The sequence below is a fragment of the Aspergillus bombycis genome (genome assembly GCF_001792695.1).
Source record: "Aspergillus bombycis strain NRRL26010 chromosome Unknown contig00125, whole genome shotgun sequence".
In the NCBI taxonomy this organism is placed as follows: Eukaryota; Fungi; Ascomycota; class Eurotiomycetes; order Eurotiales; family Aspergillaceae; genus Aspergillus; species Aspergillus bombycis.
Window position 1 is genome coordinate 1 of NW_019170127.1, and position 22,749 is coordinate 22,749.

At 49.2% G+C, this 22,749-nt stretch overlaps 6 protein-coding genes across 6 annotated transcripts; 5 read left to right on the forward strand and 1 right to left on the reverse strand.

Moving 5' to 3' along the window:
- Nucleotides 1–2,137: 2,137 nt before the first annotated feature.
- On the forward strand, nt 2,138–3,179 carry lap1 (putative aminopeptidase; the record flags this gene model as incomplete). Its single annotated transcript, XM_022537605.1, has 2 exons — nt 2,138–2,884; nt 2,946–3,179. Coding segments are annotated over 2 exons (981 nt in total), but the record flags the coding sequence as incomplete, so codon positions are not given.
- Nucleotides 3,180–3,809: 630 nt separating this feature from the next.
- ABOM_010478 (type I polyketide synthase) lies at nt 3,810–9,158 on the reverse strand (the record flags this gene model as incomplete). Its single annotated transcript, XM_022537606.1, has 2 exons — nt 3,810–9,083; nt 9,147–9,158. 2 exons carry the CDS (start codon nt 9,156–9,158, stop codon nt 3,810–3,812), a joined length of 5,286 nt encoding a protein of 1,761 aa, XP_022384678.1.
- Nucleotides 9,159–11,556: 2,398 nt separating this feature from the next.
- On the forward strand, nt 11,557–13,019 carry ABOM_010479 (cytochrome P450; the record flags this gene model as incomplete). The annotated part of the gene is made up of 5 exons (XM_022537607.1): nt 11,557–11,904; nt 11,959–12,182; nt 12,232–12,679; nt 12,735–12,824; nt 12,885–13,019. 5 exons carry the CDS (start codon nt 11,557–11,559, stop codon nt 13,017–13,019), a joined length of 1,245 nt encoding a protein of 414 aa, XP_022384677.1.
- Nucleotides 13,020–15,724: 2,705 nt separating this feature from the next.
- ABOM_010480 (uncharacterized protein) lies at nt 15,725–17,567 on the forward strand (the record flags this gene model as incomplete). Its single annotated transcript, XM_022537608.1, has 4 exons — nt 15,725–15,943; nt 16,001–16,474; nt 16,530–16,951; nt 17,012–17,567. The coding sequence occupies 4 exons, from the start codon at nt 15,725–15,727 to the stop codon at nt 17,565–17,567; spliced, it is 1,671 nt and encodes a 556-aa protein (XP_022384681.1).
- Nucleotides 17,568–19,308: 1,741 nt separating this feature from the next.
- ABOM_010481 (inositol monophosphatase family protein) lies at nt 19,309–20,370 on the forward strand (the record flags this gene model as incomplete). Its single annotated transcript, XM_022537609.1, has 1 exon — nt 19,309–20,370. The coding sequence occupies one exon, from the start codon at nt 19,309–19,311 to the stop codon at nt 20,368–20,370; it is 1,062 nt and encodes a 353-aa protein (XP_022384673.1).
- A 789-nt stretch (nt 20,371–21,159) lies between these two features.
- Nucleotides 21,160–22,280, forward strand: ABOM_010482 (DUF1774 domain-containing protein; the record flags this gene model as incomplete). The annotated part of the gene is made up of 4 exons (XM_022537610.1): nt 21,160–21,169; nt 21,230–21,443; nt 21,568–22,007; nt 22,069–22,280. 4 exons carry the CDS (start codon nt 21,160–21,162, stop codon nt 22,278–22,280), a joined length of 876 nt encoding a protein of 291 aa, XP_022384671.1.
- Between the last annotated feature and the right edge of the window lie 469 nt (nt 22,281–22,749).

The window sequence follows — 22,749 nt, forward strand, 5'->3', positions numbered from 1 at the left end:
TTCCTATAGAGTCTACCTCTCGTATAGACTACTGCTATAAGCGGAGTTGAGAAGGAGCGAAAAGGAGAAGAGGGCGGGGGGAGTTGAGGGCCAGAGAAGGAGATAAGAGATACGGACCTGGATCGTTCGCGCTGGCGTCCCGGTCGCGTCCGGAGACTCTGGATTATTACGGGTTGAGTCACGATGGGGCACGGGTCCTGAGAACTGGACCTAATTGGGCAAGAGGCTCAAGCCCTAGCCCTAGAGAACTCTAACCGGCGTAAGGTTTCCCAATCAGGATATCTGGGACGACGACGAGTCAGCGTGATTCATTCATGATTGAATGTGAGTCGTATTATGAAGTCAACCTGGGTAGGTGTCCCTCGACGGGATAGTAATATATTCATTATAGCTGTACTGTTTTGAGGGAAACCAATATAATCCAATGATTTTCACAATTGCGGTGTGCAATGTGGTCCGTAGACGGCGCTCCAACTACAGAGCTGACCGGTCTGGTCAGTACTACTGAGTACGAAGGTATACCATAAAAGTCCCCTTACCGCGAACATGGTGTTGACTGGACGGATGAACGCTGATATGATGTCCGGTTCCATGCTCTACCCAAGTAAAATCAGACCTGTCAACGGGGCACGACCTACTGTCTTTTGGAGGTGGGACTACGGCGTGCAGGGCGCTATTCGGCGTTCTTCCAAGCTTGGAGGCTGCAGGAACAGCTCCTTCAGAGAGCCCCATTAAACGGTTGCCTGATCTGAAAGGGAGCTTGTGAACGAATCAAAAGATCTAGTATCCATCCTCTCTGCCTTTCTTTTATTTTGAGCGATTGAGCTTCTTCGACCGGAGAAATGAATGCCAAACAAAAAGTCAAGACCGGACAAGACATAGTGGATGGTTACTGGGCGGAGTTGGATGGGGCCGACTGAGTACCGCCACGACAAGCTCCTGTTATTTCCGACACGGTCGCAACGCGGGGTGAATCAAAAGATTATTAATAGCGTTCAGGTCTTGGCTGAACAGGAAAAGGGCAAGTAGTGTTCCAGTTTGTATGCGACGTGGTTAAAAGGAGAACTGGACTAGAACCACCGAGCAAACGAGGCATGGCCATTCAGTGTCTTGTTTGTACGCCGTGATGAAGGCCAAGGTGGATACGACCTACCTGAGACGAGAAAAATGCAGTTCGCAGTACCGAGGACGGAGTAGCATGTTTGGTAAATAAATACATAGTAATACAAACCCCGGCATGAACTTTTGGACCCTACGGAGGACCCCAGTCCAGTGTCCAGTGTCCAGTGTCCAGTGTCCAGTGCTCTCTTGACTCCACCGCAGCGGCTAGTGTGTCTGCGCCTTCTGTCATTAGGTTTGGAGAGTCTCAATTTAGGTGCACTCACTACTTTTTTGTGCTACTAGTACTACTACTACCACCTTACCGGGCCTTATAGCTGCGAGTCCTTCTGACCCGGACCTTATAAGTATTCTACGATGTCACCCCCCAAACGTATCTCTGACGCATAAAAGACCCGAGCTCTGTCTCTCGTGCTGCAATTTAATCGATCGAACCCAAGCTATAAAACTCCATTTAAATCCCCGCCATCATTGTTGTTGTTCATCGGCATTTATAGGGTAGTAGTCAGCAGCGCGTGACTTGTACTCTTGCTCCTGCTTATCATTTCCCCATTTCTCCAACGCCTGCACTCGATCGATCATTTACATCACCGTTGAAGAGAGCGGGTACCTCCAGCACCCCCCCCTTCACTGTCCCTCGAATAGTCCTCTGAATACATATTCTCTCCCTTCCCTTCATTTTCTCTTGTGATCTAGGCTTTAATTCACTAGCAATTACGCCCCCCCCCCCTCCTGTATCGACAGTCATTTCATTGTGACGATTTCTTCGCAATCAACATGAAGATCCGAGCAGCTCTTGCGCTGGGCGCAACGGCATCTGCAGGCGTTCTAGCGCGGTAGTCCCACAACAGGCGCTGTTGAATAACCCACAAATCCATCACGAAAATACAAAGTACCTTATAGAGTTGGCACCTTATCAAACGAGATGGGTGACGGAAGAAGAAAAATGGGCCTTGAAATTGGTATATCTCCACGATTCAGTTCTTCATTGCGGACGGTTCGGTTAACACTGGCTTAGGATGGCGTGAATTTCATTGACATCACCGAGGAGCGAAACCCGGGGTTTTACCCCACACTGCACCAGGCTAGTAACGTCCGATATCCGGCGAAGATGGGGCATGTCGATGAGGTTGTCGGCTTGACCCGCGGCCTTACCAAGGCCAACATGGAGCGGGATCTGGAGAAGTTCACCTCCTTCCATACCCGCTATTACAAGTCCCAGACCGGAATCGAATCGGCGACATGGCTCTACAATCAGGTTCAGACGGTGATCGAACAATCCGGAGCAGCGGACCATGGCGCGACCGTGGATCAGTTTGCCCATCCGTGGGGCCAGTTTAGCATTATCGCTCGCATTCCGGGTAAATCGAACAAGACAGTTGTATTAGGCGCCCACCAAGATAGTATCAACTTGTTCCTCCCGTCCATTCTGGCTGCCCCAGGCGCCGATGACGACGGCAGTGGAACAGTCACGATCTTGGAGGCGTTGCGTGGTCTGCTGCAGTCAGACACCGTGGCCCAAGGTAAGGCGCCAAATACGATCGAGTTCCACTGGTACTCGGCAGAGGAAGGTGGCATGCTGGGCTCCCAGGCGATCTTCTCTCGATACAAGCAAGAAAGACGTGACATCAAGGCTATGCTCCAGCAGGACATGACCGGTTACATCCAGGGGGCTTTGAATGCTGGCCGTAAAGAAGCCGTGGGCATCATGATCGATTATGTCGATCGAGGTCTGACACAATTTCTTAAAGACGTGGTTACTGCCGTAAGCCCTCTCATTTTTCCCACTTCTGCTTATACGGCCTCGCTGACAAAATGTCTCGCAGTATTGCAACGTGGGGTATCTTGAGACGAAATGTGGCTACGCCTGCTCCGATCATACTTCAGCAAGTAAATATGGCTACCCCTCGGCCATGGCTACTGAGGCTGAGATGGAGAACACCAACAAGAGGATCCACACGACAGATGACCGGATTAAATACTTGAGTTTTGACCATATGTTGGAACACGCGAAGTTGACTCTTGGCTTTGCTTATGAGTTAGCGTTTGCTTCGTTTTAATGTTGGGCAGTGTCTCTAATTCTTAATCTTGGTCATGAACCACGACTTATCTCTAACAGTAGCAACCTTAGAACATTGATCTTTATCTACAGTAATCTACTTTCAGGATTAGTCAATGATTGGTGAGATAGTTATATAGTGGGAACTATGCATTTCAAGAATGGATTCCGAGTTAATTCTCCAACATACTCATTCTGTACACTACTTACTACTACTACTACTACTACTACTACTACTACTACTAGGCAGTCCTGATGTTTAACATGCCACTGAATGCCAACTCCAGAAACTCAAGGGTTTGTCATGTGTCCTATGCCACGTTCTTCCCTTCCCATTGCAATACGAGACCACCATTGAAACATGCGTATCCTACATGAATGAACCCGAGAGGAATCGTTGCAATCAAATCATTTCTCACCATAGTAGCTTCCATCATCATCATCATCGTAACTAGTGTGCAGAATTATATAACAGATACCATTATAAGCATTTCTGAAGATAGATTATCGAAGTAAAAAGCTGAGGTATGTAGCCCAGTGCTAAAATTATTGGAGCAATCAATAATTTGACAGGTTTCTCCACCTTGCGGTATTAGATAATTTTTATAGCATTGTTATACCGAATATCTCATCACTCGTTACCGCCGGCTTTCTCCATTAACCACTTCACGATGTGGTCTATCGTTGGATGACACCAGGTAAGGTTTGGCGGGACTAACACCCCCAGACTCTTCTGCAATCGCCCACGTAAATGGACGGTCATCACGCTGTCCATTCCCATATTGCTCAGGAGCTCCTGGCTGGCCACCTCGTCGGTCTCCATCTGCAGCACGCTCGCGACACATTCTCGCACCTGTCTTGTAAGAGAATCGAACCGGTCTGCAGGGGTCTGAGGCGGAGTGAGTGAATCGCCGGAAGCACTCAACGGAGGGCTTGGTGGTGGAGTGAGGATTGAGGAGACTTTCTGGATAGCAATATCGATAAGTAGTGGACTGGGAAGTGGTTCGTGCTTCTCCAATGCACGGCTCCGGAGTACCACAGCGTGATCGACGTCGTATTTGGAGACGTGCATCCAGGCCTGGAACGCCTCGTCCTGTGAAATGTCTGTGATTCCCTTGGTGGCCAGCTCTGCCTTGACGAACTCGGAGCCAGCCGCCATGCCTATTTCGCGCCAGCTTGTCCACTGCATGGCGACAGTGTTATCTCCCTGAGAGCGACGATAAGTTGCGAGAGCATCGAGAAATGCATTGCCGGATGCATACGACCCTTGCCCAGGAAAGCCAAAGAATTGGCCACACGAGGAGAACAAGACCATGAAATCTACTGTTTTAGGCGGAAAGAGCATGTTTAAGGTGAGTGAGCCTGCAATTTTTGGTGCGAGGACACGTTCGAAGGAGTCTGGAGTGACAGACAGGACATGTTCATTGTGTAGAACTCCGGCTGCGTGGACAACTCCTTGAACGGGAGGAAGGCACAGGTCATCGATGCGGCTGGATAGTTGCGAGGCTGCGTTATGAGACGATATGTCGACGGCGATCGCCTGAATAGTGGCTCCGCGAGACTCCATTGAAAGGATCTTTTTGATTGTCGGTGCCAATGGCGAAGCCGAGTGGACAAGAGCGGCCCAGTCCTTCCGGCGGGGGAGTGCACGACGAGAGACTAGGATGATTCGGCGTGCCCCTTTCTGGACGAGAAAGTCTGCTGTTGCTAAGCCCAAGTCTCCCAGACCGCCTGTGATCAAATAGGTCCCCGAAGGACGGGGAAGAAGCGAGTTCTGTCCTGAAGGTCGCAGTGCTTTTGTGCGTGGTAATGGCCGCAGACGTGCAACACGTGGAATACCGTCCGAGATCCGGATGATGTCGCCATTCTGAACATATTTCATAATTGCTAATGGGAATACTGGCGTTTCCAGATCGATTAGGGCCCCCCAGTTGTCAGGTACCTCCGATGAAATGATGCGTGAGAGCCCGTGTAAAGGCGCCTGGGCTAATGAGGTGGCTGTTTCAGCCTTTGCCACACGGTGCGTGAGTACAAAGACCTTGATTGAAAATGCTGAAGAGGAGATAAGTTTCATGATATTCACAAGATCAGAGGTGTATTCCTGAGAGGCAGATGTGATACTATCAAGACTGGACACACACCCTGGGATGTAGGTAACTATTGTGTCCTTTTGATGCAAGACGTTTGCATCCTCTGCCAGTTTGGCCAATTCTTCTGGAGAGATTAATATGATGACTGTTTGTGTGTCCCGATTTATAGAAGCCGCATACTCATTGGCCAGACTCTCGTCTCTTGAAATGAGAATGACATGGCTGATCGCCAAAGGGCTCTCGCTATAAGTTGCTGGTGGCCACGCCAACTGATGCACAAGGCCTTCCAGGCCGCCTCTGTCTTCGGGCGTACCGTCAATCTCAGAAAATCTCATCGAGTTTACCTGAAGAAGGACAGTCCCGTCCTCATTGCAGATACTGATATGTGCTGCATAATCGCTGTCCGTGGCTTTCTTGACATATAACCAGGCTATTTTAGGAGGTGGCTGTTCGACTAGGATTTTGACCTCCTTGACGTGGGCTGGCATTCGAAGGCGAGGGTTGTCGAAGAATAGTGTTGAGGCCACTGATGTTGCCGAGTCTAAAATTGGTGCCCATGAACTTTTGTCCCAGGGTATTTCGCCACTGCCATTGTTGGGGCTCACGTCTACCCGGGCGACCATCTCATCCAGATTACCATGATGCTCGGTGACGACCCATGGGAAGCCCATGGCTGAGACCCCGACAGAAGCTAGGTAATCAATGCTGAAGTTATCTTCTAGCTTGTTGTTTATACGGGGTTTCACTGCCTCAATGTCGACTTTCCTGGTGGTCGGTTGTTCATCCTGTTCCACAGTCCAGCAGCTGGTCGTGTGCGTTAGCCAGCCGCTGTCGCCTTCGGTGCCGTTGCCTTTAACAAGGCGGGAACATAGTCGGGACTGATTTGACTGGACAACAAATTGAACCTCACGGGGCTCACTGGTGGCAACAGGTACACGCAAACAAAAGTTGTACAACACTTGGGCCCCAGTCCCTTGAAGAAAGGTGTTCACCAGGACTGCGGCCGGGATAATCTCACAGCCACGCACGGGGTGGCTGCCTGGAAATGGCTTTGTCTGTTCGTCAATCCTGGTTTCGTAGATGATAGTATTGTCACCCGCAATGCTAGTTCGGTGGCCGAGCAGATTATGTTTGTCGACGTCATGCATTCTGGTAGGTTGTTCAGACCATGCATTGACCTGCCTGCATATTGGCCGGTGGTTCCAGGTCGTTGTAGGTACATTAGGGGCCCAAGCACCTTGCATATACTGACTCCAGTCGATCTTGGCCCCTTGGCAGTGAAGCTGAGCCATGCTATAAAGGATGGTTCTCTCTGCTGGTGTGTCACGTAGCATGGTGTTCGTAACTGTATAGTCCTCAACGCCAATATTGAGCAAGGTCTCCGAAATTGAATGGGAAACTATACAGTGCGAGGAAACCTCCAAGAAGAGTCTCATCCCATCCTCTGCGGCCGCAGCTATAGCTGAGGTTAGCTGCACTGGATTGACCATGTTGTCCAACCAATAACGGATACCGCGATCCATCGTGCTGCGCGGATCACTTGTTGAGGTAGAATAGATTGTTACCTTTGACTGCGAGGGAGAAATACAGCCATCAAGGGCTTCCTCAAGAGGATCCATCAGCTCAGATAACATTGGGTGGTGAAACGCAATATCGGTATCTACGCGGAATGTTTTGACGCCTTTGTTGTTCAGATTCAGAGCGAAAGCCTCGATCTCCTCCCTTGGTCCCGAGACAACGCACGAAGATGAAGATGAGTTGATTGCTGCCACAAGGTGATTGACATGCTGTGTGCTGATCTCACTTGTCACCTGTTCAAAGGGGGCACGAACCAAAACCATGGCTCCAGCTCCCATGAAACGACGGTAGAGCTTTGCACGCCGAGTGACAATGAGGGTACCTTCAACTGGAGTGATGCAACCTGCAGCGACTGACGCTGCAATCTCCCCAACCGAATGGCCTATGACTGCACCACAACTCACACCTAGGGAACGTAGTACAGCACTCAGTCCTATTTGCATGAGGTAGGTCAAAACTTGAACTTGGTCCGAGCCATTAAGTACTCCCATCTCCATGGCCTGAATGGCTGAGAACCCCATCTCGTCCTGTATAAGTGTCTCAACCGATTCAATAACATCCCGAAAGACTGGACATTGAAGGAGATCCTTAGCCATATCTGTCCATTGGGCGCCGTGGCCTGAGAACACCCACACCACAGGCCGGTCATCACCTTCTGGTAATCTACCTGACGTGGCCCACTTTATAGGTGTCTGGCGGGCAAACGCATTCAGCTTCTCGGCTGCATCATCGTGGCTTTCAACGACAAATGCTGCCCGATACTTAAGATGGCTTCGACGTGTTCCCAAGGTGGCTGCGACACACCTGAGATCATTTAACTTTCCAACAGTGGACATCCACTCAGCTTGTGTGGCTGCCTGGGCTTCAAGCGATCTTCTCTGCGGTGCTGAGAGGAGAAGAACCTGAGTCCCCTTTGGCCATTGCCCCTTTGAGTTGATAGGTGGATCTGTTTGGATATACTGCTCAATGATCCCGTGAGAGACCGTACCACCATATCCATAGGAACATACGCCGGCACGGCGTGGATTTCCCGAGCTAGGCCAGTCTTCAATATCTTGCACCACCCGTACTCCCTCGCTCCAATCCACTCGAGTGCTTAGTGTCTTCAGATTGGCTTGAGGGGGTAGGATTCCTTTCTGTACAGACATGACCGCCTTAATGAAACCAACAGCACCCGCGCCTGCTTCAAGATGCCCAACGTTTGGTTTCACAGACCCGATGTAACATGGCTTATCTGGACTTCTACCCTTTCCATAAACGGCTGAGATTGCGGAAACCTCGGTTGGATCTCCCACTGGTGTTGAAGTTGCATGGGCTTCCACGTAATCGATGGTTGAAGCGCCAACTCGAGCTACCTCTAGTGCCTTCCTCGCCACCAGCTCTTGCGCCTTCTGATTTGGGGCCATGATTCCATTTGTGCGCCCATCCTGAGCAACCGCTGTCCCTTTTAGGGCAGCTAGGATGTGGTCGCCGTCCTTGACAGCTTCTGCCATATTTTTAAGAATAACCACTGCAGCTCCTTCACCACGACCGTAACCGCTGGCTGCGTCATCAAACGAGTGGCAGCGGCCATCAGAGGATAAAGCACCGGCTTTATCAAGTACACTTGTTAGACCGGGGCCGAAAATAGCGTTTACTCCTCCAACAATGGCGACCTTGGACTCTCCACCCAGGATTGCCTGTCTTCCCAAATGGATGGCGACCAGTGAAGATGCGCAGGCAGCATCTATTGCAGTACTTGGACCCATCAGGTTCAGATGGTAAGATATTCGGTTGGCAACGCCACAGTAAGCGGTCCCTATCCCCATCCACGGTTCCACGTGGGGTAGGTCTTGTAGGAGCAGCTTTCCATAATCATCAGAATTCACGCCCATGAAGACAGCAGTGTCGGACCCGGACAGGCTGCTCAGCGGGATGCCTGCATTCTCCAACGCCTCCCACGCTACTTCTAATGCAAGGCGCTGTTGGGGATCCATCTGCTCCGCCTCCTTGGGCGAAATACTAAAAAAGCTTGCATCAAAGTTCTCTAGATTCTCCACGAAATAGCCCCGCCGGGGCACTTTACCGATACTCCTTGCGTCCTGTGCGTTTCGCTGGTATGGCGCCCACCGTAGGCTAGGTATCTCACTCGAGGCGTCGACTTTTTTGAGGATTGACCGCCACAGTTCTTCAGGGGTGTTAATCTTCCCAGGTAGACGACATCCCATACCCACCACCGCGACATCGTGTGAAATATCCTGGAATGTATTAGCACACTAATTCCTGATATGACCCGTTTATCTGACGGGAAGAGCTCTTACGTTGTCCTCCATCTCGACTCACGTCATATAGCTTAGGAACAAAAGGAACGCTGCGAACTTCAACCAACCAAATATGTACAGTGATTTCCTGGGCTGATGTTAGTGTTTGTTGAAATGTAATAGCCCTAGGTGATGGACGGGGTACCGAAGAGCGCAAGGAATATTGGATAAGGGGCGTGAAACTATTCTTGCAACGCTCTATATATGGTGTACGCCTTGACCGAGTCGTGTGCCTTGAAAGTCCCACACTTTCTATCGTGGGACGCAGCTCTACGGCGCAAGAGATTTAACGGCGCCAGATATACGAAATTGTGCCAAATGAGTCCCTTGCCTCATTAAGCTGCTACCTCCTTGCTGCCTGGCGCGAGAGTATTTACGAATTACGCTTAAGGTTTATCTTAAAGTTCGCATGATCTAGAACCTTAGAACCAGGGCGGACCTGCACAGCACGAACGAAAAGCCGTTATGCACTGGAATGCAGGTGGCTTTGGGCTTTGCTTTCGTCTCTGGCTGCGGCTGGAGTTGACAAGACACATGCTCAAAGGGTATTAAAGCGATTGGTTTATCGTGATATAGGTCACATGCACAAACAGCCGGAAACCGAGCGAAAGCCACGAGTACTGGACTGTCCCGAGGCCCGCCACAAACTGGTTTAATCCCTTGATTGTACGTCACTGACGGTTAGCCACCGCTCAGGCGAGCAAAGCGGCCAGTGAGAACAAGAGGCTAGTCGGCTACCACGAGAAGCAGCCATAAAAAGGGAACCTCGAGGATGCAGGACGATAGAAAGGAACCAAGGAGCTACAAAACAAGGTCCGACAGAGATGAGGTGCCCTTCGTGTAGCCCAAGTAACAGTACTGGTCATGGCATGTCTCGGTCACGATCGGCTTATCTGACAGCTGTGCATCATTGAAGTACATGGTTCATGGGATTGCGAAACTCATGACCCATGAATACGTGTCAGTCAGCCGTAGATCCACACCAAAGGCCGAGGTGGAGGAGGAGGAGGAGTAGTAGTAGTAGTATGGCCATCGCGCGAATGGATCCCTTAACAGCTCCTGTATACCCAGGAAAGGACACCGCCGGCATAGTTCGGATTCAGATGGTCGTCCCTAATTGCCTCAAACAACCCATATCTGTCATGATCTCCATTGAGCCGGCTGCGGAAGGGGAAAGGGCTGAGATGGTTTGCAAGTCATCAGTGTGGAGCATCCAGTGGGGACAATCTAGCAGATGCATCAGTACGTGGAAATAGAAGGGAATTTCGAATCCTTGAAGGTACTTTGAATTCGAACTTTATGCTAGGCCTAAGCCGCATACTCCTTTCTTTGTTACGTATGCGGGCAGTCGCTTTGGATCAGGCAGCAAAAGCCGACAGACGATGATGCATTCATCGTGTAAAATGAAACACAGAAAAACAAAAGCGGATGGCGGAAGGGAGGGTCGGATAATAAAAGAGGTAAAAAAGACAACGGGGGACAAAGAACAGGCACGGGCCACCTATAGTGAGGCACTGATAAGTCAATTTCGTCTATGCACCGGGGACCTCCGTTAGGAACTTTACTTTGCTCAAGATTTGTGGGATTTTTTTTTACCGGATTATGCAGTGGAACAGGGCCAATGCAGGCTTCGTGTATAGTGAGGCATCTAGATCAATAGTTAGATCAAGAGAAGAGTGTCCACTACCACTAGTACGACGTACGGGGGTCGTTAGGTTATGCATGGGTCATGTGCGCCTTCTACGAACTCTCGAGTTCGCGCCTCGTTCTGGTCTGCTTTTGCCTCAACCCTTCAAACTTTGTTGGTAACTCCCGCTTTACGGTGAAGGTGCAAACCTGCTATACATAGTTAGATGACGTACCTATTTCTAAAGGGGAGCGATGGCTATTCTGCCATCAGAGCTTTGCTTTCCCGCCTGTTGTCTTGGTAGGAAGGAACTGCACCCAGGACAAACAGTGAGCCTATCTTCTGGACTCCTAATGACATGTGAAGCTGACTCTAATAAGTTACTAGGCACCAACGCGATTATCTCCTTGCGACCCAGCGTGATGTTAATATTTCTTGGATTGCTATGTCTCTACACTGGCCTCTATGTGGCCCGGACGTATTGGAGATTAAGGCACTTTCCCGGCCCGCTCGTAGCGCGGTTTACGGACCTAGGAAGGCTTTGGTGGGTCAAAACTTCTCGCTCGCACCATCGCCATATGGGTTTACACAGTCGCTATGGCCAGTATGTTCGGTTAGGGCCAAATATGATATCTATCTCGGACCCGGATGCCATTTCACTGGTATATCCGATTCGCCCCGGGGTTCCAAAGGTGAGTAAGACGCAGATACCTTGCCCATGTATCAAGCGATGGCATCTGTGCTGATGTGGATGGGTCTGTCAAGAGTGATTTTTATCGGTCAATGATGCCTTATACCAGGAAAGGCCGCTCGTTGCCGCTCGTGTTCAACACCCGGGATGAAGCCCTTCATAAGAAGCTCAAGACTCCTATTGCACACCTGTACTCCTTGTCACATATCCTGACATTCGAGACGTTTGTCGACCAAGTTCTTGAGATTTTGTTTCGCCAGTTTGAAGAGCGATTCGTTCCCGACCAGGCGGCATTCGATCTCGGAATCTGGCTGCAGTACTTTGCATTTGACGTGATGGGGACCATGTCCTTCTCTCGGCGATATGGATTTTTAGAGAAGGGGCGAGACGACACGGGTCTGCTTTCGGCTATTTGGGCTTTTATGAAGGCTGCTGCACCGGTGAGGTGGAACAACCATGGCAGCCATAGAATAAGCCTAGCTAACTTGCCATAGGTCACGCAGATGCCATGGGTTGACTTGGTGTGGAATAAAAACCCCATTATCGCTCTATTTCGGGCCACACCAGCACAACCGATCTTAAACGTTGTGCTGTCAAGAATTAACGAACGACGAGAGGAGCTGTCCAATACTATGAGTACATTGGAGAAGGTAAACGAAAAGGATTTTCTGTCTCGGTTTATGCACATCCAGTCGAACGGCGACGCTATTCCACCCTGGTGAGTGAGCCGCGGAAATAATGTCTTCCCACTTAAACTGACCCAACAGGGCTGTGACGGCTTGGTCATTCTCTAACGTGATTGCGGGCTCTGACACGACCGCTGTGGCCATGAAAGCACTCTGGCATAACTTACTCTTGCATCCAGCTACTATGCATCGCCTGCGTAAGGAACTTGTCCAGGCCCAACAGGAGTCGAAGCTGTCTTATCCGTTCCCGGCATGGAGCGAGATTTCCAGATTACCGTACCTCAATGCCTGTGTCAATGAAGCGCTTCGGATACATCCACCATTCTGCCTGCCTTTCGAACGAGTCGTTCCCACAGAAGGGATGACTATCGGCGATCATTTCTTGCCCGGTGGGACAGTGATCGGAATGAACCCCTGGGTTATCAACCGCCATCGGCCAACATTCGGCGAAGACGCGGACGCCTGGAGACCTGAAAGATGGCTCGAGAATCCAGTTCGCACTCGGAAAATGGAGAACGCTCTTCTAAGCGTGAGTTCATAATACTATTCTTGACACAAATGGAGAGTAACGGTCAACTGTCTAGTTCGGTGCTGGGAGGCGAGTATGCCTTGGCAAAAATATTGCACTGTTAGAGCTGAAGAAGCTCACCTCCGCTCTTATGCTTCATTACGAGGTCTGTATTGCTTTTGCGCTTCCCTGGAAAAGATTGTGAACGGTGTCTAACTCTGCACAGTTGGAGATCGTAAACCCGGAGAAATTTCAGTCCCAGAACTTCTTTTTCTTCAAGCAAGAAGGGTTATATGCGGCGGTCAAGAGACGGTCTGCAAGTTCGCCAGAGCTATACCCGGGCGGTGTTCGTCCTCATTAAATCTTGCCCTAGGTGGGCTTGACAGGTTGTGGATTGATGATAGTAGCATTATACTGCGACCCATTTTGTTATGGCTCCCGCCGCTTTTATAAAGGTCCCACCCGCACCTGTAAGCCAGCCGCACCCTCTGATTTCCATAGAAAACCGTCTTTTTTAAATAACAATATCTCAATCAATCCAGGTTCTATCTACTTAAAAGTTTATATGTAGTTTATTATATACTATAATAATAATATACTAAGCTAAGAGATTTTTTGAATTGCTGGTTACTATAAACAGATATATTATACCATATTTTATAGTATATAGTTAAGATTTATATCTTCTAAGACTTTGTTTCTATTTAAATCCAGTTAATATATAAAGAATATCGGTATTAATTATATACTCTATTTTTAAACTCATAAATTTACTAGTGGGTGAGATATGATTGTTTGAAAAAGACAGTTTTCTATAGATATCAGAGGGTGCGGGCTGGCTTCCAGGTGCGGGTCGCTTGCCGGTTACGTTACTTTCCCGCTAGATTGCAAACAATGCCGGCTATTTCAAAACTCCTACGGTACATGCCATGCATCGATCACTGGGCAAGGAGATTAACAGTGGGTGTCTCGTTTCCCCCCATAAAAAGAAGTTTCATATAATGTTCGGAAGAATGGCTAACAGCTTCAGCAGAAAATTGCTCTTCCGCAATGGTCGCTCAAGTGTTAACGTAGAGGTCTGATGCTGTCTATGGCCGGGGTTATATCGCACACTGCTCGTCTATAAGTACAGTGAATCAGGCTCTGGATGAAGAGGAAGACACTACCCATATGGACTATTTCCAAAACTGTGGCCAATTTCACGAGCAAGGCTTGACACGCAAGTTACCTGCGGCAGAGGAGGAAGCAGTTAACTAACTTGGAGGGGAAGATCTTAGAGTTGAGCGTCGGAAGTGGAAATGCTGGCCTAATCACGCAAATAAAAAGGCAGCATGGCATAGTAAAGGCTCGGCTTCGTACATTGGTCCGGCAGCGATATCAGACCAGCTGGGTACAAAAACAAAGAGACTGGAACATCCTTACCGGAGGCAACTACACGCTGAATATCTTGATGATACTGGATGTACATGAACGCTTTCTAAGATCATGCCTGAACTCGGACGTTTGGCAGCAGTCATGTCGCTAAACGAACCGCTTCTGTATGATGAAAAGTTGGCTGTCATTAAGGATCTCTGTATTCATGGTAGCAGAGACTTCGATGTGATATACCGTCCGGGAGAAGCCCTTGTTGATGGTCATGTCCTGTTCCAGAATGTGGAGGGAGAGTGGATGAGTAAGTCCCACGTATTTCTATAGCATAGGATCTTCTAACGCTGACTTCATATATAGCTTTAGGAAAGGGGAAAGAAACAATCATATTCACAAATGTATCTAAAGGGATATCCAAATTCGTCCAGCGAATGCCTCCAAAGCAATGTCCTATTGCTGGGAGTGTTTCATGAATTGTAATGAGGATTACTATGATGTACATTGCAAGAGCCACGTCTCCTCGATGGCCAGCAGCACTGGCATTCATTACGAGGCCATTACCTACCGCAGTACATTGGGCAAATCAACATTTTGCATCTTTTGCCTTTGGAAGAATCACTTGACGGCTCGTGCTTGCCATGTCAGGCCATTTACTCGAAGTCATGATCTTAGAGTTAGTCATTCAGAACCTCTCATCAAACAAGTGCATTGGCCCAGAAAGTGTCCAGGCCAGTTCGACGAGAAGGCTTTCGACAACGAGCGAAACTTCCGCCGTCATCTACATGACATGCATACTTATGACAAATCTATTTGGCAAAGCCCTACAACAGGTTGCGATGAAAGTGAAACATTCAAAGCAGATGATACTGGTATCCAACTTGAGCCATCTGGCATATCTGCTGCTCAGGATAGACGCAAAAAGCGCCCTTCCTCTGAACCTCCGAGCAGATTACAGACTCGAATTGTATTCTGGGCACCGGACACCAAACAAGCCACGGCGGCTCAAAAGTCGGCTCAATCGGGTGCGCCATCATTAGCTTCCATACAGTTCTTACGTGTCCGAATCCAGTTTGGATAAGCCAGATTGAAGATCTGGGAGGGATATGGACAGCACGATTGAAATCACAGGCGAACATTCGTTTGGGAGTACTTTACCTTATTCTCACACTAATATTCCCGGGCTAACAAAGAGGAGCTCTCAGGAGGTTCGACGGTGGCAGCCCGCTGCATACCCGTCCTATACCCGAAAAGTACGGCCAAATAATTTGTACAATCGCCTTGGTAAAAGGAAATTTGGTGTAAGAAACAATCTCCATACATAATGGCGCGTATCTCATGTATACTGTTTAGACAGCGCTATACAAAGCCGTATTTCTCTTATAATAGTCACTATAAACTCGGCAGAACGCGCGGAGGTAGGATTTAATGCCTTGTGGGACCTGTCATCTGTTTGTGGGGAGGATCATAGCACCTGGTAGCATTTCATGTCTTGCGGGACCTGTCATCTGTTTGTGGGGAAGGTCATAGCTCTGAATCCGGGGAAAACGCGGGGACAGCAGCCGATTTAAGCAATAGGCAATAGGCCGTAGGGTGTAGAAAACGACTTAAAAGGGATTTAGCTCCTTTCCCTGAAATTGTATCGCCCTCTATTCTCTCATATTCTCTATCTCAATTTTGGCTGTCCTCTCCCTATCTGAAATGTCTTCCGCCCCCGGACAGAATGTGCTTGGTGATGGCAAGCACAATGTCGTTGAACGATTTCAACATGTGGAACATGCCAAAGAGCCTATTGAAGGAAATCTAACGTACGAGGAGGATCAAGAGCCAGAGCTGCATGCACAGACGTACTTTGCTCTGGCTGCAATGTTTCTGCTGAATCTCGTGCAAGTTTTTGGACTGCTCAGTCCCCCGGCTGCGGTACTAGAGGCCTCGCGAGTTCTGCAACCAATTGGCAAGCTGACACTCTTCCGCTAGCTTTCATATATTGAAAAGGACCTTAATAACACTACCGCTGGTACTTGGGTTCCGAATTCCCTGTCGCTCGTCCAAGCTGTCTTCGCGCCTCTCATTGCGTCTCTATCAGATACATTCCAGGCCCGAAAGGCATTTCTGGTTGGACCATCCATTATCTCGTTTATAGGTTGTGCAATTGCGCCCGGATCAACCAGTATATATCGTCTCATAGCAGCTCAGGTGCTGATCGGTTTTGGATTTGCCACTGTTCCGCTGGCTTACTGCGTTCCGAGTGATATTTTGCCTAGAAAATGGAGACCCAGTGAGTTCGACTTGACATCTTCTCCCAGTGTAAAGGATCTCATTGACTTTAATAATTCCACAGTGGTCCAAGCCTTTATCAATATTGCTGGAGCCTTCGGGGCTTGCTCGGGGCCTCTGATAATTGGTGCGCTGACGAGATCAAATCCTCACACTGGTTGGAGGCACTTTTACGTACGTGGCCCCCCTCAAGCCGCCGCAGTTCTGGTATATCTGACAGAATGTCAAGTGGATTCAGATGGCTCTCTGGGGAATGACAGCGATTGGGCTTTTCATTGGATATCGGCCCCCTAAAAGACACACTCGATTTGACCATCTGTCATTCTGGCAAAAACTTGGCTGTGTCGATCTTCCAGGGTTCTTCTTGCTAACTGCGGGACTGTCCATTTTCCTGACGGGACTCAACCTGGGGGGAGGCCTTTATACCTGGTCCAGTGCGCCAGTCTTGGCTACTTTGATCATAGGAATACTCGTTTTGATCGCCTTTGGGATTTACGAGTGGAGATTTACCAGGGTTGGAATTCTACACCACGATCTCTTTCATGGGGGAAGAACCGGGGAGAAGGCGGGCTGTACATTCGCTATCTGTATCGGCCTCATTTTCATTGAAGGGATCATGCTTTTTGCAATCGTTATCTTCTACCCAGCTCTGTAAGCATTGTCTGTTGTCAGGATTCTGACGTCCATTTTACTGATCTCAGATCGTGATAGGACGATGGCTTTGTTCGAAACGGACCCATTTTTGGAGGCGGCTCGGCAAATTCCTTACTGGATTGCTTCTGCCATTGCCACGGTGATCTACGGCTATTATAGTACGAAGTTCCGTACTATCCGTTCTCCAATGTTCATCGGCTTCTTCATCTTCACCTGCGGCCTCGTTGGGCTGGCTACAGTTCAACCTAGTGGCGATCTCAACGCCATGGCATTCATCGCCCTGGCTGGGGTAGGGTTCGGTGCCCCGTTGATCTTGGTAATTGCTGGGGTTCAGCTCTCAACACCACATCATCTAATCGCAACCGCAACGGCAGCCACGACTTGCTCTCGGGCCATCGCTGCAACTGTCTTCACGGCTATATTTTCGGCCGCATCTAACGCACGCTTGAAGATATATATTCCGCAGTATGTTTCAACCGCGGCGTTACATGCGGGATTGCCGAAGTCTTCAATCGAAGCCTTTGTCAAGGCTCTGTCATCCGACGATCGTGCAGCTTTGGAAAGCATCAAGGGAGTCAATTCGGAAATCCTCACGCCGGCATCAGCGCCCTGAAACAGGCATATGCCGATGGCTTCAGGGTTGTCTACATCATTGCAGTTCCCTTTGGTGTCGTGGCATGCATCGCAAGCCTATTCTTGGGAGATCTAAAGAAAGCCATGAATTACGGTGTCGATGCACCAATGGAAATTTTGCATACTAGGCGTCGTACGGACGCTTGATATTTGATAGGCCATTTCTCAATAGTTTGAAGCAGCCTTCATCTGGATGATAATCTTACCAGCTACCAACCGGCCCCTTACAAAGATTACTATATTTTCTGAACCCGCGTTCCGCAAGGGACCTGCGCACTTAGTTGTACTGTATCGGTCTGCTCCTTGTAACTTCTCTTCCCTGGCTGTATACAAGACAATATATAATTTAGTTCCTGCGTATAACCAACCTTTACATGCTGCTTATACCAATACCTCCAGCAGTTGGCAGCAGCCGACTCATCTTTAGAAAACGTACCTAAGTATTCTTAAGTCATTAAAACGCCAATAAATATAGTACGATATATTCCGCACTTAAGGACGGCGTATGATTAAAATACTACAGCCCTTAATATGCAATACTTCTACCTCCAAAAGCACCACTACTGATTATTAACCGATGCAGTTTTAGGCCTAGATAATTTCATTATTATACAGAATCGATGAACATCATCTCAGAGAAGTCATAGACGCCGGGACCACCGAAATAGGAAAATAGCCCTCTTCCTCTTAATCTGGTCTCTTATTACGAGAAACTGTATGTTTGGCACTGTGCAGCTCTCTGTTAGTAGCACAAAGAGTCAAACTATATCAGAAAATATTTAGCAGACAGAATTAGATCTATTGAAACATGTTTCTGTCAAGAGCTACAGAATTCAATTACTTTAGGGGGCGGAATCTACTCAGTAAGTTAGCTAGCACCCAGCTGAAACTCTACAACAGTAATACACGTAGTTTACTGCTCGTGAAGTAGACCTTATTTATCAATTCGGACATTAGATATTCTGTTCCCTCGAATTAACTGAAGAGGTGGGCAGCGGGCTATTGCTCTGGGAATTGATTGATCCAGGTTTGCTCCCGGATCGCTCCGGCACGCTCGCTCGATACTCACGGAGCGCTCGGCACACGCACTTCTGCCTTTTCCCCACGCTCCAGGATCAATCACTGAGCAAAAAAGCGGCCTGAACTAGTCCCGTTCTGGAAAAGGAAAGTCACAAGCTTTCCGCAGAAAAACAATACGGTAGCGTGGGTCGAGAAGCTGCTGGATAAACAGACACCGCTCTTCTTGGAGATGTATGTATCATACAATACCGTACGGTACATGAACGTAAAAGATCGGGCCATGATAACGCTATGCCCGAAACAGACCCGCTAGACCAAGCTTGGCCGACCGCAGGGTATTTCGTATGGCAAAACCACTCCGATTCAGCCAGTGACTCAATTCATCGCCACTACATCTCCCATCGAGCCTCCTCGGAGGCATCATACGTATCATTGGAACCTGGGCTTCTTCGACGGTATTGGTTTTACTCAATTGACACCCTAATTTTGTTGGGTTCCCTTGGACTTTCGTGCTTGATTCGGAAATCGATCACTAGGTAGACGCTCTCAGAATATATCCACCGTTCTGACTCGCTAAGGTTCGAAATAGAGTTGGCACTCAGTTGTGTCTGAGTACATACTTCGACTATTTCTAAACTGCTGGACAGTTGATCGTGATCTTGACCGACATTTTACGGGACCAGTTGTAGTAAAGACTTAAGATGATAGAGCCAGCCCACCCCTACACGAAGGAGCTCGAGATTGCTTGCCTAGCGGTGCAAAGAGCTACCCTGTTGACGAAGAAGGTGCTCGATGCGGTCGACAAGGGGGCCTTGGACAAAAGCGACTCGAGCCCCGTGACCATTGCGGACTTTGCTGCCCAAGCATTGATCATTGGGGCAATCCATCGTGCCTTCCCGGACGATGATATTGTGGGCGAAGAAGACTCCAAGGCTCTCCGGGCGAACGAGGCCCTGCTTGAGCGTACGTGGGAACTCGTCTCCTCCATCCATCTCGACGATGAGACGAGTGAGGCGTTCCTTTACTCTCCCAAGGACAAGGAGGAGATGCTCGACTTGATTGATTTGGGTGCCCGCGGCACCTGTAACCGGGAGAACCGCTCATGGGTTTTGGACCCGGTGGATGGCACCGCAACGTTCATCAATGGACAGCAGTACGCGGTCTGCTTGGCACTTGTAGAGAACGGGGTCCAAAAGCTCGGCGTCTTGGGGGCTCCGAATCTCAACCTTGAAACGGGCCGCATGCACGAGGATATTGTGGACCGGGATGGGTATGGGTCTCAACTCTTCGCCGTTGCCGGTCACGGTGCATTCATGCGGAAGATGGGCACCGGGGCCCTCTTGCCCGCTAACCGCATCGATGCCAAGCCTCAGATCACCGACCCTAAGGATCTTGACTTTGTGGATTGCGTGGCGGCCACTTCCTCGAATATTGTCGCGCATGAACGCCTTGCGTCCCACCTTGGCGCGCCGTGGCCACACACAACGGACCTTTGGGCGGCCCAGCTGCGATATGTCGCCATTGCAGTCGGTGGCTGCAATACTTTGATCAAGATCCCACGCAACGCGTCCTATCGATCGAAAATGTGGGATCACGCAGGGGGCATGTTGATCGTGCAGGAGCTAGGATGTATCGTCAGCGACCTTGCAGGCAATCCGGTGGACTGTAGCCTCGGCAGGACCCTGGCCGGTTGTTACGGAATGATAGTGGCGCCGGCCTCCATCCACGGACGGCTGGTTGAAGCTGTAAAACAGATCATGTAGAAAGAATACAAATCTGATTCCTTCAAGAGTTTTACGTTGGACCATTTGGTTTTCTATTTTCTATTTTTGATAAAACCCTTTTACTGCGTGACGGTGTAGGGGGAAAACAAAGGCGATAGTATCCATCACTTGATAGAGCATGACAAGTCAGGTCATTCTCACCAAATCTGGAAGTCGGACTGTGCACAAGATCGCCCGACGTGGGGTTTTGGGTTTATGCATATTTCCCTCCCTCATTGCTTGATCGTACTACTTTTATCCGCATTGTTTTTTTTTTCTCTTTTTCTTTTTCCCTGGATGATGGCATGATCCTTCCATGACTCGACCCATGACGTCATGACCCATGTCATCTCACTGACGTAAAATACAATACAACACTAACAGTATACTACTAGTACTCCGTACACTATACTATACTATCCTATACTATACTATCAGCGGTGATCGGGGGGAAACAAACAAGAAACAAAGAAAGAAGAGCAAGGACCGGCAGAAGAGCTATACCCGAATGGTTCAAGTGAGAGTAGTAACTAACTAGTCAGGCCGAACTACCACAGGTAGTAAGTAATCTGGACTCTTGTCCGAGTGGTGAGGGTGAACGTCAGAAGACCCCGAAATGCGGGGGTACGACGATACTACGTCTTAAAAAGTATCAGTGACCTTCTCTCCTATATATCTCGAATTCTGCCACCTCCTTTCATCTCTTCTTACCCACCCCCCTCACAGTCGTACATACGACTACGATAATTATACTATTCGATACGGCTACTAGTTAGTAGTACGACGGTGATGGCTTCTCGTAAGTGGTGTTCCGGAGAAGGCAGCCCTCGCCCTTCACTAACCCGCATCTCTGGCCAAGATAATCCATTCGCCCGACAAGAGTCGCACGGATCCTATTCCCTGGGGTCCTACCGTCTGCTGGTGCCTTTGTCGTGGTTGCTGGTGGTGGTGGTCGGGATCTACTATACCGTCCATGCCCCCGCCAATGCCAAACACGGCCATGCCATCTTCAACCAGGCCAACCACCATATCACGCCTTTCAGTCAGAGCACAACCGTCACTGGCATTTACTGGTTCGTCTTGCTCCTGTTCGGTTTTCTTCTTCTTGCCTTTTGTTTTTGTTCCGAGCAGTTCTCTGTTCCAACACTACCAACGGAAATTTAAAATACGTCAACTAGACTGACATCGATGCGGTAGGATCCTTCTTCTAATCTCCCAACTCAGCTATGTCTACCATCTTTTCCATAAAGATGCCTCGATCGTGACGGCGACCGCCAATGTCGGTGCGCATTTTATTCTTAACAACCTGTTCATCTTCGCCTGGATCCTCCTCTGGACTCGGGGCCACTTCTGGGGTTCCGAGATTATCTTGATGGCCCACTTGGTCAATCAGCATACGGCTTACTGGCGACATCGTGCGTTGCCCCCACTGGTACATTTGTCCGCAATCGCCGGGCCCTTTGCCTGGACGCTGATGGCGCTGTTCTGGAACGGTGCCGTCGCCGTGCATAGCAACTCGCTACCGGCGAGGATCGTCGCGAATGTCTTCATCTGGGTGATCTTCCTCATCGGGACAACCCACATTACAGTGGGGCAGGACGATCTGCTAGGCTACTGCTTGAGTTTCTTGTTTCTCGGTGAGGAATATATATAGTCCCGGAGGATTGGTACATGAATAAACGGCTGACCCCCATGCAGGATTGGCACTGAAGCAAATTGCCGTCAAAACCATCGCCCTGCAGTGGATTTTTGCTTTTGTGATCTTTGCGGTCTTCCTGGCGGAGTCGCTCTATATCACTGGCACTAAATATACCGGGCGCGACGTTTTGTTCCGCAGGCTCACCCACCCAGAAACCGCGGATCGGGAGCGAGAACCGCTGCTCAATGAGCAGTCAGGAGCGGCGGCCTGAGAATGGGTCGCCGCCCACCAAGCCCTGGATCACACGACGGTGCCGCCAGGAGTCATTTGCAATCTGGACCCCAAATTGACCTGTTTTGTTTTTCTGTTCGGCTGAAACTGGGCGGATGCAATCGGAATTGGACGATTGATGCACGGAGTCTTGATCTCCACTTTTTTGTTCCACTTGAATTCAGCTACTTCGTCACGGCTTGCGCTGGAAATTGATCGACTCCCGATCATTAGTGCTGTACTGTGTAATATTTGATGGTGAATCTTGGATTACTAGTTGCGTGGATCTGGCACGAGGTTGTTTGATCTATCTATCTATCTATTTAATCTACTTAATTTATCGACTTGCTTAGTTGTGGTCACTGCCGCCGCTAAAGCATTTCAATCTAATCAGGTGCTCCACCCGGGATTGTTTTGGGTCTTGTACAAGCCCGTAAGTCGACTGGGATCAAGACCAGTGCGACGTGCAT